Raw genomic sequence first — 15,662 nt, 5'->3', positions numbered from 1 at the left:
TCCTAGTGAGGAAAATAGAACAAAGCATAAACTCTGGCAAATGAAGTGTAAAAATATAATTAGGAAGGCCAAAAAAGAATTTGAAGAACAGTTAGCCAAAGACTCAAAAAGTAACAGCAAAAAAATTTTTTAAGTACATCACAAGCAGGAAGCCTGCTCAAAACAACCAGTGGGGCCAGTGGATGATCTAGATGCTAAAGAAGCACTCAAGGACAATAAGGCCGTTGCGGAGAAACTAAATGAATTCTTTGCATCGGTCTTCATGGTTGAGGATGTGAGGGAGATTCCCAAACCTGAGCCATTGTTTTTAGGTGACAAATCTGAGGAATTGCCCCAGATTGAGGTGTCGTTAGAGGAGGATTTGGAACAAATTGAAAAACTAAACAGTAATAAGTCGCAAGGACCAGATGGTATTCACCCAAGAGTTCTGAAGGAACGCAAATGTGAAATTGCAGGACTACTAACTAGTCTGTAATCTATCATTTAAATCAGCTTCTGTACCAAATGACTGGAGGACAGCTAATGTGACGCCAGTTTTTAAAAAGGGCTCTAGAGGAGACCCCAGCAATTACAGGCTGGTATGCCTGACTTCAGTACTGGGCAAACTTTGAAACTATAGTAAAGAACAAAATTGTCAGACACATAGATGAACATAATTTGTTGGGGAAGAGTCAACATGGTAGTTGTAAATAGAAATCGTGCCTCACCAATCTACTAGAATTCGTTGAGGGGGTCAACAAGCATGTGGACAAGGGGGATGCAGTGGGCATAGGGGATGCAGTGGGCATAGTGTATTTAGATTTTCAGAAAGCCTTTGACAAGTTCCCTCCCCAAAGGCTCTTAAGCAAAGTAAGCTGTCGTGGGATAAGAGGGAAGGTTCTCTCATGGATTGGTAACTGGCTAAAAGATAGGAAACAAAGGGTAGGAATAAATGATCAGTTTTCAGAATGGAAAGAAGTAAATAGTGGTGTCCCTCAGGGGTTTGTACTGGGCCCAGTCCTATTTAACATGTTCATAAATGATCTGGAAAAGGGGGTAAATAGTGAGGTGGCAAAATTTGCTGATGATACAAAACTACTCAAGATAGTTAAGTCCCAGGCAGACTGTGAAGAGCTACAAATGGATCTCACAAAACTGGGTGACTGGGCAACAAAATGGCAGATGAAATTCAGTGTGGATAAATGCAAAGTAATGCACATTGGAAAACATAATTCCAACTATACGTATACAATGAAGGGGTCTAAATTAGCTGTTACCACTCAAGAAAGAGATCTTGGAGTCACTGTGGATAGTTCTCTGAAAACATCCACTCAATGTGCAGCGGCAGTCAAAAAAGCAAATAGAATGTTGGGAATCATTAAGAAAACGATAGATAATAAGACAGGAAAATATCATATTGCCGCTATATAGATCCATGGTACACCCACATCTTGAATACTGCATGAAGATGTGGTCGCCCCATCTCAAAAAAGATGTATTGGAATTGGAAAAGGTTCAGAAAAGGGCAACAAAAATGATTAGGGGTATGGAATGGCTTCCATATGAGGAGAGATTAATAAAACCGGGACGTTTCAGCTTGGAAAAGATGACTAAGGGGAGATATGATAGTCTATAAAATCATAACTGGTGTGGAGAAAGTAAAGAAGGAAGTGTTATCTACTCCTTTTCATAACACAAGAACCAGGGGTCATTCAATGAAATTAATAGGCAGCAGGTTTAAAACAAACAAAAGGACATTTTTTCACATAACGCACAGTCAACCTGTGGAACTCCTTGCCAGAGGATGTTGTGAAGGCCAAGACTATAACAGGCTTCAAAAAAGAACTAGATAAATTCATGGAGGATAGGTCTGTCAATGGCTATTAGCCAGGATGGGCAGGGATGGTGTCCCTAGCCTGTGTTTGCCAGAAGCTGGGAATGGGCGACAGGGGATGGATAACTTGATGATTACCTGTTCCGTTCATTCCCTCTGGGGCATCTGGCATTGACCAGTGTCAGAAGACAGGATACTGGGTTAGCTGGACGTTTGGTCTGACCCAATATGGCTGTTCTTATGTTCTTATGATGTCCCACAACCTGATCAGCCATAAGCAGCTTAAAACTTGCTTTGGTCCTGTAGTCTAGCCATTAGTCTAGGATTGATTATAGCAGATCCTGGACCTTGGGCCAGTTCCCAAGTGACAAACGCAGTGACCAGCGATGACCTATGCCTCCGTAAGTCCGTTAGGACATGTATCAGTTTTGTTTCTTTAAAGCATTGGTGTGAAATGTGTTGCACGTAGCAATCAGGCCACTGAGTATTGCTTTGCAATGGGTGCGCAGTTGACTCTAAGTGCTGTGTCTGTTCAGGGCTGGCAAATTTACATGCTGGGATAGAGAGGCCCTGGCCTTCAGAATCCTCTCCCTCCCATGACTGCCACCCCTGTAGGAGTGAGACTCTTCCTGCCTTGCAGGGCTAGCTCCAGCTGTTGACCCACAGCTGGAGGAAAAGAGTGAAGCTATTGAAGAGGAGAAGCCATTGCCCACTCTGGAAGAAGTGGCGCGGATGACTAACACGGCTTACAGCAAGATCTCAGGTGAGACTCTAATGGTGCAGAAGTTAATTGTTCCTTGGTTTGCTCCCTGGGTAAGTCAGGAGGGCTGGTTTCGCTTAATGGCGGGGCACGTCTGCCTTGCTCTCCAGTGGCTCCTAGAGGCTGGTCGTGGAGTAGCAGCGCTATCAGTGACAAGCTGGAAGGTTAAGTACTTGCATACAGTTTTGTAGCTGCATCTGTAGAAGGAAAGCTGAGATGGGAGCTTAGAAGGGTGCATGTTAAAGGGAACACAGTCCTGGATGGGTGAAAATGTGACCTTTCGTGGAAATAACAGCAGTCTGGACTGTCACCTGCTGGTAACCTTTGTGGTCTCTCTTTTTTTAGGTTTCAGAGTAGCAACCGTGTTTGTCTGTATTCGCAAAAAGAAAAAGAGCTGTAGCTCACGAAAGCTTATGCTCAAATAAATTTGTTAGTCTCTAAGGTGCCACAAGTACTCCTTTTTTTTTCTCTTTTTAATTGAACTAGACTGCAAAGTATTTTGGAGGAGCAAACAAACATGGTTGCAGCATGAAAAACAAAGGGTTTTTCTCTCTAACTCTTTCAAGTCCTGTACTGGGCCTTTCTGCTATGTGCTTGTGAGGAAGCAGATGCTTGGATCTGCTCCCTTCTCAGTGCAATGAAATTTTGAAGACCCGAGGGCGAGCCTTCAGCCAAAATCCTCAGTGGGGGTCCTGCCAGGGCTTGTCTCTCAGAGAGCAGGACTCTTGTACGTATTGTAACGCTAGCTCATCCGAATCCAGTAGGTGTGTTTGTAGAGTGCTTCACGCAGCAGGGTTCTGATCAGTGCCTGTGGCCCCTGGTGCTGTGGCAACACACCAATCGATACAAAATGGTCCAAGCTAGAGGGGAGAGACAAGGCAGAAGCATGTTGGTGTGCCCCTCTTCTGTCTGCAATGGGCCTCAGCTGCTGACAACATCCCTTGAAGCTAGCTCCTGGTCTGTTACCATCACTCCTTCTCTTCACCCCTGCTGTGTGGCCTGCTTTGCACATTGTTCTATCTCCATACTGCAGCTAGTGCTAGGGTCAGCAGCCCAGGGAAGCTGCAGCCACTTCCGTCCTGTCTCTGCCTAGACGTGGGGTGCAGTTTGTATCTCCCCCAAGACCCATTTGATTTGTAAAGTGTTAATTACTTCATCCTGCCCACTAAGGAGTGCCATAGCCCTGTTCAACTCACTGTTGTTTGGCTTCCAAAGAGCAAACCCTCCACGAATGTCCAGGCTGACTGGTCTCGTAGATGAAAGAAAGCAAGGAAGAATAACAGCAGAGTCTCCAGGAGAGTGCTCTGTATGTGTCTCCTTTGAACTTTCTTGCAGCAGCTCTGAGAACAAAATGCCCCTTCTCAGCATGCGGCCAGCTCTTAGAAAAGTGCATCACACAGACAACAAAAGCATCCCCGTTTCCCTCTACACAAAAGCTGTGGTGTTTGTATTGGAGCTGATATGCTCCGTGTGATGGAGTTTCAGCATGTGATGATGCCCCTATGGTTTTAGAATTTGCTGATGCTTAAGTCCAAGCATAACTTCTTCTAGCCACAATACAGACTGGGTTATTGTTATCTGAGTGGCTGGCAGCCCGGAAGGGGAACTCTCATTAATTCTGAATGCAAAAGACCTTGCTGTAAGAGTTCTTTACAACAGAGCACTAAAGAGGATTGTCTCTGTCCATCCAGGTGCTTATAACTCCCACCACTAATGGCCTCCCAAACAGTGGAAAAGAAGTCTTTCATGTTTTCCATCCCAGACTGTAGAGGAAACAGCTCGATTGCTTTATAGGTTTGCTTTGTCTTTGGTGGTATATATTTGCATGTGTGGCTATGCTGTGTGTATGTCAAGACGTTGTTACAGGAAAGCTACACTGAAGCAATGAGTCTCTCACTGAGTCCTGAGCATGGTGAGGCCCTGGTCTCATATTTCCTGCGGAAGCCAGTTCCAGTCTAGGCCCAGGAAAGTTCTGCCTCCTGCACTCCTGAGACTCTCCAGTGGCTGGTAGTTCTGTTGTCCCAGTGGGGCGGAGCTGTTGGTGGAGGCCACAGTTGCTGAGGGAGAGGCATCTCTTGGATGGCATAGGCAAATCTCTTGGGTTCTGTGGGGAGGCCTAAATGACCCTGAGGCTGACTCAGTCTGAAGGCAAATGCCCTCAACAGTGAGGGATGCCATGGAGGAAAATTTTGGAAGCTCTGTCCTGCTTCCTACAAGTCCCTTCAGTCTTGGTTGGGTGCAGGGTCAGCAGAGTTGGGTGTCGTCTGTGTCCTGCTGGCTGTTAGCCCTGGCCGTCTCCCTGGCTCCCTACAGGTGTTGAATAACATGGGGTTGAGGATGAGCCTTGTGGGACTTTGGGGGCAAGGGCTTTGGAGTAGAGACCCACAATGACACTCTGGGGTTGGTTGGAGAGGAGGGGCCTGAGCCAGGCTGGGGTGTTTCTAGTCACCCCTGCAGCCTTTTGGAGGCCAGACAGGTGTATCTGGTGATCAGTGGTAACAAACACAGCGGCAGGGCCTAGCATGGTGAGCGAGGACGGAAGTGGCTCGTCTCTGGCCAGGAGGAGGTTGCTCACCAGAACCATGTGCTCTGTCTATCCCTGCCCTGGGCTGAGGCCTGACCAGGAGGGTGCTGATGACCAATGTTTAGGATCTCTGAATCAAAAACGCTACATAAAGCGCCCTGCAAACAGTGAGTGTCAGATAGACGCAGAGGGGAATCCTTGCATCCCCCTCTGGGTGGAACATAACAGCTGTTTATCAGCACACAGCCACACCACTCAGCAGGCTAGGACAGGAAGGGAAGGAGAATCCTGCATCTAGTTAAAACCACCGAGGGAATTGAGGGAGGTAGAAAATAATTCCCTAGGTTTGTATTTGACCAGGACGCTGGAGTTAATATCCCAACTCATAACAGCCACCTCCTGGCCAGAAGGGGTCAGAACCTCTGGGCTGTAGCTAGTGTGAGTGCAAGCAGCTCGTCCAGCACTGGGTCTGTACTGACCGAGGGGAAAGTGCCACATGTGGAGTCGCCATCACCTTGGATCTCCTCTCAGCCAAGTGCTGTATAAACCTAGCCTGGGTTTCATTGGCTTGTTCCTTTTCATCCCCAGCTGAGAGCAGAAGCGGCCAAGCCGGGTCCGAGAGGGCTGACGAGGGGGAGTTCGACCTGCACGTGCAGAGGCCTGTGTATGAGCTACCCGCTCCACCCCCACCGATGGAGCCTCTCTATGGGCTGGGGCAGGATGGGAAGGTGCGAGGTAAGAGCTGTGAAAGGTGGCCGTGCTAGGGAACGGGATTATGGTGAGTATATGCTGGACTCGTATTGGATGCATTGGGCCTCGCTTGTGCAGCTGAGCAGACAAACCTGCATTGCTTTGCCACAGGCACCAGCTCCTTAGTGTGGAATCTGCATTCTGCACTGAGCAGGTTGCTCTCCCATGGCCCCTGGTGCTGCAGGTCTCTCTAGGAAGGGCACTGCCGCTTTGGAGGGGAACGTGGGTGCATGACAATGAGGGGCCTTCGCATTCTGCTCATGCCTCTGCTCCCCTTTGGGAGAGCGGCTTTGGCTGGGAATAAAATCGGACTCGTCATTCCGTTTTAAGCAATAAACCAGGCGTTGCTCCCAGAGCTAGAAATAGAACTCCGGAATCCTGACTCCCAGTTCCCCTTCCTGTAACCACTAGTCTACCTGCCTTCCCAGAGCTCAGATAGAACCCAGGAGTCTTGACACCAGTCTCCCACTCTCTGTGCTAGCAGCTCCTTGCCTGTGTGCACCGTTGGCCTAGTCCTCCCTTGGGCTTTGCAGCTGGCAGGGCCTTGCACTCCACTGTGGGCCCTTTCCTGACTGCATTTGTGTCTCCGTGCTGTGCAGAGACCCCACAGGAGGTGTTTCGAGCTCTGTCTGAGCTGGGATACAGTGCCTTCCGCCCGGGCCAGGAGGTGGCTGTCATGAGGATTCTCTCAGGTAACCTGTCTGTCTTATCCTGGAGTAGATCCTTCCTGCCCATCCTCACCCACTCAGGAACAGTCATTCATGGCACCTGAGGGCTGGGGCCAGCAACACTTGTCTAATGAGGGTTTAGCCTCGAGAGCACTTTTCCCCCAGACCGCCAGTGCTGAAATGAGGCCAGGGCCTGGTGGGAAGGCACCAGTGCCCACCATGTCTCTCTGCCCCCTTCCTATGCTGACTCCTCCGGGGGATTCCAAGGATTGTGGCCGCTGACTCTACTACTGCTGTTTCTGAGCCAGGTCTGTCCACGCTGGTCGTCCTGTCGACAGGGATGGGGAAGTCGCTGTGCTACCAGCTCCCTGCGTACTTGTATGGCAAGCGGTCCAAGTGCATCACCTTGGTGATCTCCCCACTCGTGTCGCTGATGGATGACCAGGTAAATGGGACATGGATTTGATCGCAGCCTGGCTGCACTGGGGCTCCTTCTCTTGGGCCTTCTCCCTCACCCCCCCGTCCCTGCAGGGGAAGCACTTGGGGCCAAATCCCTTTGAAGCTGAGGAGCCTGGTCATTGACTTCAGTAGAAGCAGGATTGGGCCCGATTCTGTCCTTTCTTCATCCACTCCCTCATCCTCCTTTTACTCTCTCTTTCTACACTCTTCTGTTGGGGCCCTTCACCCCCTGGGGGTGGTACGTTTGGGGGTAAATATTTCCCATCTCCAGATCCCTCCTGTTTCCAGGGGGTTGCTGGGAATTCTCCGCTCTGCTCAGGGCCCTGTCCTTTCTGATGTGCCAGGCAGGACATCTTGGAAGCCTTTGACAAGGATTGCAATGGGCACCTGGGCTGCTGGATATTGAGTCTGTAGCTAGTTCCCCAGACTGAGCAGCAGAGGAGCTCTGTCCATTGATGTGTGCGTATAATGCACTTGATTCCCAGGTTTCAGGGCTCCCCCCCCACCTGAAGGCGGTCTGCATTCACTCCAACATGTCGAAGAGTCAGCGAGAGGCTGCTATAGAAAGGGTGAGTTGCCTGGGGTGACGGGATCCTCCCATAGGAGCTGCGAATCTGAGCCTGCTCTCAGATCCTGGATTGGCTGCCCACTCTCCTCTGAAGGGTATAAGGAGCCCAGGGCATTGTCACTTGGCTTGGGGCACAGGTCTGCTATGTGCGGCGCGCTGTCCCTTCCTAAGGAGTGCTGCTCTGAGACGCTGGGTGTGGATGTGGTCTATTTGATGGGGCAGAGACCACTCGGGTGCCGGCTAATGGGAACTGGCGGGAAATACCCACTGCTGTCAGAGCTGGGCTCGCCCTAGGGCATTGCTTGGCCACATATGGAGCGATTCCGATTTAAATACACACCCGACCATGTTCCGGAGTGTATGTAGACAGCCCTGGGGCTGTTCTGATGAGTGCTGACTGGGCATGCATTTCTGGCTGGTGAGGGGAGCTGAATGGGCAGCTGAATGGGCAGCTGTGGAGAACAGGTACCCTGTATGCCTCCCACCCCACGTCAGTAGGGATGGGGAGTGGGAGGGCCGGGAGAACCTGAAGAGGCCATTACAGTGACCAGTTGGTACTAATTGTGTTTGGTGGCTTTTGAGGTGCCGGCATCTGAGCCGAGAGCGCCCAGCTCCTCTCATGCCGAGCAGCCAGTGGATGGGAAAGACCTTCTGGCCCCCAGGAGGGCTGAGTTGGAGGGGCTGAGCTTTATCCAATCCCATGGGCCACCCAGCTCCCCTCCTTTCTCCCCCCCGTGTGTGTATGTGTGTCTTTCTGGGGGCGGGGGCTGGTATGTGTAACTCTTAGGGGGGTAACCCCTCCTTCCTGATGCTGTGCGTGTTTGCAGGTGAAGGGAGGGAAGGTGCATGTGCTGTTGCTCTCCCCGGAGGCCCTGGTGGGCGGAGGCAGGGCGGGATCTAGCTGTCTCCCCTCTGCTGACCAGCTCCCCCCCGTGGCGTTTGCCTGTATCGATGAAGCGCACTGTGTCTCCGAGTGGTCCCACAACTTCCGCCCATGCTACCTGCGGCTCTGTAAGGTACGGGGGGTATCTGGCCAGAGCTCCCTGGCACCAGCGCGGCGTGACATGTCTGCCTGCGGGGAGATGGCCAAGGCTATAAAGACTCACACACCTGCTGTCTCTGTGTTAGCAGCAGCAATGAGCTGTGGTGTGATGTTGGGGTGTGGGGGGGATTGGGATTCTCCAGAGAGCTGTACCCCAGGTGTAGCACACCACTGTCTCTCGGCCGGGAAATGCCAGCCCCTGGCGTTAGGGAGTGACAGCTCTTCCGCCTGCAGGTTCTTCGGGATCGCCTAGGGGTGCGCTGCCTTCTGGGCCTTACGGCCACAGCCACGCTAGCCACAGCGCAGGATGTGGCCCAACACTTGGGTATCCAGGAGGAGGAAGGGATATCTGTGCGCTCTGCTGCTGTTCCCCCAAACCTGCACCTGTCGGTCTCAACGGACAGGGACAAGGATCAGGTAGGGAGGGGAAGCAGGGCTCTCCGGGAACTTGGAAGAGACTCGCATTGTCGTTGAAGGACTAGAGAAGCTTTCTGCCATCTCTCTAAATCCAAGATCGGGGGATCAAGTTAAATTCCCCCTGTGGTTTCAGCTCAGTACAGGATTCATCCCTTCCTGACCTCAGTGGTTGTGTAGCGTTCTTGGGAGCTGTTAGACGGCTGCCGTGCACGTCTCCTCCACAAGCAGCTGCTCTCTGAGGGTGCATGAAATGATCCATGTGTCTCGTAGCCTTGCTTTGGGATCTGTTGGGGTGCCATGCTTTCTCTGGGATCTCCACGTATTCATTCTATGCTGTGCAGGGGGTGGAATTCACCAGGAGTGGGTTGGGGAGTTGTCTATGGGAACAGATCAGTGTCCCTGCCTTTGGGGTGCTCGTAAGCTCAGGTGTGGGCTTTTCTGGCCCTGTGAGAGGAGTGAGTTGCCTTGAGAAGCTCCTAGGGAGTGAAGCGTCTGTAGAGCAGAGACTCATTCTCTCCTTGTCTGGTTCCAGGCCCTGGTCTCGTTGCTGCAGGGAGAGAGGTTTGGGGGCCTGGACTCAGTCATTGTTTACTGCACACGGCGAGAGGAGACAGCCCGGATTGCAGCACTGATCCGCACGCGCCTCCAGGGCGTGACACTCAGGGAGTCCATGACTGCTGAGGAGCAACACCATGATGATAGTGCTGGGAAGAGGAAGAAAGCCAAGGGTAAGGAAAGGTCATTGCTGGGCTTTCCTGCAGCACCAAGAGGGAAGCACGATCCAGCCCCTTCCCTGAGATTAGACTGTGCACCAGCTTTGGGCATCTGTGAACGGATGTACGCTGGAGCAGAGGCCACTGGGACGCAGTGTGTTAGGGATGGAATTGCCGTCTGGAGAGAGCAGTCTAAGACACACAGGGCTTTCCATGCTGGCTCAGACCACTGGGCCCTTCAGTCCAGCAGCGAGCCTCTGACAGTGCAAATACCTGACGCTTCTTCAGAGGAAGATGTTCACTTCCCCTCCCCCACACCAAGCACTCATCCTGGCAGTACAGGGCTGCACGTGGGGGCAGGGAAATGCCTTCTGTGAGCGTCAGATGCATGGGCTTTGCTTCCCCCGTTACAGACCACCATAGCAAACGTGGCGGGGTATGGTGGCCGAGAGGGCTAAACCACTTCGGGATGCCACGTGAGTGATGTCAGGAAGGGCACTTTGTCCAAGGACTCCTGCTGGCTGGCCTGTTGGCCTGCTCAGGCTTTTGACTCTGTTCTTTGGCTGCATCTTGAACCAATCCCACCCCTGCAGCCGGGAGCTCTGGCTCAGCCACACCCAAATCTCAGCTACGGACCATAAATGAGGAGCGAAGACTGAATTGCTTAAAATCGAGGCTTAAAGCTCCATCATAGAAACCCTCTCAGGAGAACGAATGGAAATTGATAACCTGCTGATCCAGAGCAGATGATGTCACTGCTACCCAGCGTGGGGGTGACTAACCGGGGGTGTGTGTTTCCTAAATGCTTTGTCTGTTGCTCGTTTCCACCTGTGATGAATTAGTGACTGCTTGCAGGGTGCTCTGAGAATGAGAAGCACTATATCAGTGCTAATGATGATCATTCAGTGATGGGTCTCTCTTCTCTCTCCATGTCTGTGGCACAGCTAAGAAAAGCATCCGGTGCCCTCTGAAGTGGGTCGCCGATTCCTACCACGGTGGCATGTCTGCCACCGAGCGCCGCCGGGTGCAGAACAACTTCATGTGCGGCCAGCTGCGGATTGTGGTGGCCACAGTGGCCTTTGGCATGGGGCTAGACAAGTCAGACGTGCGTGGGATCGTGCACTACAACATGCCCAAGAACTTTGAGAGCTACGTGCAGGAGATCGGGCGGGCGGGGCGGGACGGGAAGCCAGCGCATTGCCATCTCTTCTTGGATCCGGAGGTAATTGCTGCCGGAAGAGTGGGGGCTAAACCAAGAGCCAGGGCATCCCACCAGCTACTTCTGCTGCAGTCAGTCGAAATCCCAGCCTGACTGACGCTCCTGCTTAGTCTGCTGAGTAGCTGGATGCTGCAGCCATTATAGGGAGGTGAATGGCTCTCGTGCCCCCAATGAATCCAATAGCAGGGGCTCTCTAGGGCTTTATAGGGTGCTCAAGGATTGGCACAACCAATCCTTGGCCCTGAAGCCCTGCGCTGATGGAGCCAGTCACAGGCTTGGACCAGCACTGAGTCCAGAGTGAGGAGGAAACCTGCCCCAGATCCAGATTCCTCCCTCCCACCACGAGGACTGACAGGGAAACGTCCTACTGCCTAATTCCGTCTCATCGAGACCCAAGCAGGCGGCAATTCTCGGCCCCGTTTTCGCCACCAGCAGCTGGGAAGCTCCAGGCTCAGCGTGCGTGGCAGGGGCTGCTCTCTCACCTTTGTGTGTGTCTCACTGTTCACCCCACGCTCCCCGGCTCCTTGTCCTCCCCAGGGCGGGGATCTGCACGAGCTCAGGCGACACATCTACGCCGACACCGTGGATTTTTTCACCATTAAGAAGCTAGTGCAGAAGGTTTTCCCTCGCTGTAAGTGCCTGGAGCTTCACCGCAAACAGGACCTCAGCAGGGTGAGGAACGAGCCCTGAGCGCCAGGGTGGCCAACGCAGGGCCTGGGCTGCCTCCTCTCTAATACAGCAGTGCAGCTTGTGGGGCCTACAGGTCCCAGCATGCCATGCTCCATCTTGATCTGATTGGCCCGCCCCCTTACCATTTGGCTGATGGCAGGTTCAGAGAGTAACCTTCTCTCTGGCCCCTGGAGACGATACATCAGTAGGTGACCAGATAGCAACTGTGAAAAAAAGGGACGGGGTGGGGGGTAATAGGCGCCTATATAAGAAAAAGTCCCAAAAAACAGGACTGTCCCTATAAAAACGGGACATCTGGTCGCCCTATACATTGGGATCGTGTTGACATGCAGGCCTGGGATGGTACATGGGGCTGCGGTAGGGCAGCTTCGCTGGGCTGCACCTTTTCTGGAGATGAAGGGGCGCTTCAGGCTGCCCGTTCAGCTTAGAATCAAGGTCCATCTGAACCTGGTTAGAAGTGGGTTGGGGCAGGTCTGGCATGGGGAGCAGAGCTGCAGCCCATGTCCCAGCCAGGTGGGGCACCTTGTTTGGGAGCTTGTCATGTGTGGGCTGTGATGGAGGAAGGAGGTCTCCTGGCCCGGCTGCTCGCCTCTGGTACCTCCTGCCTGAGAAGGGCTTGGCGTTGTTTCCCTGCAGGGGGGCGAGGTGTTGGACGCTGAGCTGATGGAGCTCGTGGGAGCCGGTAAGGAGCAGGCGTGTCGGGATGACAGGATGAGTGGGCAGCAGCGAGTGTGTTACAAACACGAGCGCGCCATCCCCGTGCAGCAGACGGTGGAATCCCTGGACATCCGAGAGGAAGGTGAGGCTCACGCCGCTTCCTGGCGTGGCAATCTGGAAAGGATTCTTCATTCCCTCAGCTCTGTGGGCAGGACGGGCTTCTGGCTGGGATAGAGTGGGCTTGTTTGCCTTTGTGCAACGTCCTGTGCTGGTAGCAGAGCAGACTGATCACGGCGGGGCTGGCTGGGACGTGGCCTGATCCAGTAGGGCTGACCCTGTTTTCCATTATAGGTCGAGCCAGGCCTTGCTGCTGTATTTGTTCCCCTTTCCTTCTCACAAACTTGCTGAGGCGTGACGGGCGCATCAGGGGACAGGGAGTGCAGGGCAGCTGTTGTCTGGTGTTTGAAAATTGCCCATAGAATATCAGGGTTGGAAGGGACCTCAGGAGGTATCTAGTCCAACCCCCTGCTCAAAGCAGGACCAATCCCCAACTAAATCATCCCAGCCAGGGCTTTGTCAAGCTGGGCCTTAAAAACCTCTAGGGATGGAGATTCCACCACCTCCCTAGGTAACGCATTGCAGTGCTTCACCACCCTCCTAGTGAAAAAGTTTTTCCTAATATCCAATCTAAACCTCTACCACTGCAACTTGAGACCATTACTCCTTGTTCTCAAAAAGAAAAGGAGTACTTGTGGCACCTTAGAGACTAACAAATTTATTAGAGCATAAGCTTTCGTGAGCTACAGCTCTTGTTCTGTCATCTGCTACCACTGAGAACAGTCTAGATCCATCCCCTTTGGAACCCCCTTTCAGGTAATTGAAAGCAGGTATCAAATCCCCCCTCATTCTTCTCTTCTGCAGACTAAATAATCCCAGTTCCCTCAGCCTCGCCTCATAAGTCGTGCTCCAGCCCCCTAATCATTTTTGTTGCCCTCCGCTGGACGCTTTCCAATTTTCCATCTCCTTCTTGTAGTGTGGGGCCCAAAACTGGACATGATACTCCAGATGAGTCCTCACCAATGTCGAATAGAGGGGACCGATCACGTCCCTCGATCTGCTGGCAATGCTCCTACTTATACAGCCCAAAAAGCCGTTAGCCTTCTTGGCAACAAGGGCACACTGTTGACTCATATCCAGCTTCTCGTCCACTGTAACCCCTAGGACCTTTTCTGCAGAACTGCTGCCTAGCCGCTTGGTCTCTAAGTGCAGGACTCTGCACTTGTTGAACCTCATCAGATTTCTTTTGGCCCAATCCTCTAATTTGTCTAGGTCCCTCTGTATCCTATCACTACCTTCAGCCAGGCTGGGGCTGCTCCCGAGCTTGCTGTGAGCCTGAGGGATGTGCCTTGTGCATAGAGAAGGTAGACGCCTGTAGCTGACCCTCTTTAATATAGACGGGGTGGCTCATGTCCCACCATGCCCTGCTCTTGAGCAAGCCAGATGGAGGGCAGTCGCAGGTCCTGTGTGGGGCAGTCAGCAGGTGGCATGGGAGGCTAGGCTGCACCCTGGGGGAGGTGGGCCATATTGTGCTGGCATAGGGAAACCAAAAGCCTGGCTCTTCGGAGTGGGGCTCTTCGGGGTGACTGCAGCTCATGCCAGTCCCACCAGAACTCCCTGAGATTGGCGCATGTCTCCTCTCCTCTGCTACAGGCATTGAGACCCTGCTGTGTTACCTGGAGCTGCATCCACAGTGCTGGGTGGAGCTGCTGCACCCCACTTTCTCTTCCTGCCGGGTGGTGTGTTACGGGGGCCCCCAGCAGCTCAGGGCAACTGCAAAAAGGTTAGAGTCACTGCGTGGCATAGGGAGTGATGAAATCTGAGCCTTTCCATGCGGGGAATGGAGAGACCTCTCGGGATGTGCAAACTCTGTGGGAAATGCCTTAATCAGCTCAGACCCAACTTCGAAACAGTTCCATCTGCTTCTGGGCACCTCCTTACCGGGAAGGGCTACGCAAACCAGAGCCGTGACTGCACTTGGTAGGGAGGAGCTCAGCTGGGGGATGTTCTTGCCAGCAAGCACTGCGGAAGCTGGCACCTGGAGGAGGGGGGCGAAGAGGTTGAAGGAGGGATAAGTAGGAGTCGTGGGAGGAAATCTGGAACGTTTCCAGGAGGCGCTATGAGGAATAGGATGGAGAGCGCTTCTCCTGGGATACTGAGAGAGAGAGAGAGAGAGAGAGAGACAGGCCCATGCCCTGGAGACTGGGCTGGCAGACACTCTGCACTGGCCGGGGAATGGACTAGCACAGCTGGGTAGGGCTCTTCCACTGTGCGTCCTCTGGCTAAGAAACAGCGAAGGGTTCCACAAAGGTGGGGCTGTTTTGTGGTGCTGTAGGGGGGTGTTTCGGAGAGTGGAGGGGCAGTAGATTCAAGCTCTCCTCTGAAAGGCTCCTTGCACTGCACTGCTGTGCTAGGGGTTATATTCAGCACTGCTGGATGCCCAGAGGGAGTGGGATGGCAGGGCTGCACTCGTCCTGGATGCTTGCTGCCTGCAGGAGTGACTGCCTGATTCAATGCAGGCTGCCAGGTTGGTCACTACACCACTGGCCAGGTAGTACAGCAGCTGGGTTCACAAGGGGCTGAATAACAGTGCTCCGATAAAGGAATTGGATCCTGTGCCCAGTGCGTAAACAGGTGCCTCCTGGAATCCAGTGCCTTCTACAGGCAGCATTGCACAGCTGGCCAGGAGCCTCCGGGCTGACTGCCTCCCACCTACCTCTGAAGTTCCAGGGGTCAGCTGGCGGCGGCATACAGACACTGATTTGGGGGCCAGTGCAGCAAACCTGACGCTAATAAAGATACACTGAGCTTTGCATGTCTTACCTCATTGATCCTCACAACTTTGCAGAGCGGTAGGCAACGGTTGCAAAGAGACAGGCCCGAGGCTGCGGAGGGAGTTTGTGTCAGAGGTAGATCTAATTTGGAGGAGTTCCTGGCTCCCTGCGCTAGCCCCCTTCTCCCCTCCCCAGTTCCCATGTTACTGCTGCTGGCTTTGATTTTTTTGCCTCTGGGTTCTCTGCATCTGCATCCTCAGCTTTTTCTCTCCTCCCACTCTCAGCTCCCCGCCCGTCGCAGTGTGTCTGGCCCAGGAGCGTCTGGCAGGGGTGGATCACACGCACGCCAGCTCTGTGGAGTTCGATGTGATCGCACTCAGCGACTCCATGGGCTGGGAGGTTCTGCCGGTGAAGCGAGCCCTGCGACAGCTCCAGTGGAACACACAACTACAGAAAGGTGCTGAGGCTCTTGCACTGAGACTGCTTCTCCAGGGCACCGGGGTGTAGGGGCAGAGCTGGGGAAGGGAGCCCCAGAGAGAGCTATGGTGGAA

At 53.1% G+C, this 15,662-nt stretch overlaps 1 protein-coding gene across 5 annotated transcripts in view; it reads left to right on the top strand.

The window, feature by feature from the left end:
* Positions 1 to 15,662, top strand: part of RECQL4 (RecQ like helicase 4) — a 44,511-nt gene that overhangs the window by 22,479 nt on the left and 6,370 nt on the right. For 4 of the 5 annotated variants that reach the window (XM_038388746.2, XM_038388744.2, XM_038388745.2 and 1 more), the window contains exons 9-21: positions 2,454 to 2,576; positions 5,686 to 5,832; positions 6,447 to 6,539; positions 6,824 to 6,960; positions 7,460 to 7,543; positions 8,370 to 8,558; positions 8,819 to 9,001; positions 9,534 to 9,729; positions 10,659 to 10,936; positions 11,471 to 11,605; positions 12,260 to 12,422; positions 13,991 to 14,120; positions 15,396 to 15,568. In XM_038388746.2, the coding sequence (XP_038244674.1) occupies positions 2,454 to 2,576; positions 5,686 to 5,832; positions 6,447 to 6,539; positions 6,824 to 6,960; positions 7,460 to 7,543; positions 8,370 to 8,558; positions 8,819 to 9,001; positions 9,534 to 9,729; positions 10,659 to 10,936; positions 11,471 to 11,605; positions 12,260 to 12,422; positions 13,991 to 14,120; positions 15,396 to 15,568 (2,031 nt within the window). The remainder of the gene's footprint in view (positions 1 to 2,453; positions 2,577 to 5,685; positions 5,833 to 6,446; positions 6,540 to 6,823; positions 6,961 to 7,459; positions 7,544 to 8,369; positions 8,559 to 8,818; positions 9,002 to 9,533; positions 9,730 to 10,658; positions 10,937 to 11,470; positions 11,606 to 12,259; positions 12,423 to 13,990; positions 14,121 to 15,395; positions 15,569 to 15,662) is intronic. The other variant, XR_005290937.2, reaches the window with a different exon arrangement.

The sequence above is a fragment of the Dermochelys coriacea genome, chromosome 2, assembly GCF_009764565.3.
Source record: "Dermochelys coriacea isolate rDerCor1 chromosome 2, rDerCor1.pri.v4, whole genome shotgun sequence".
Classification (NCBI taxonomy): domain Eukaryota; kingdom Metazoa; phylum Chordata; order Testudines; family Dermochelyidae; genus Dermochelys; species Dermochelys coriacea.
Note: the sequence above shows the minus strand (reverse complement) of the source record. Positions and strands in the feature narration are given on the sequence as shown.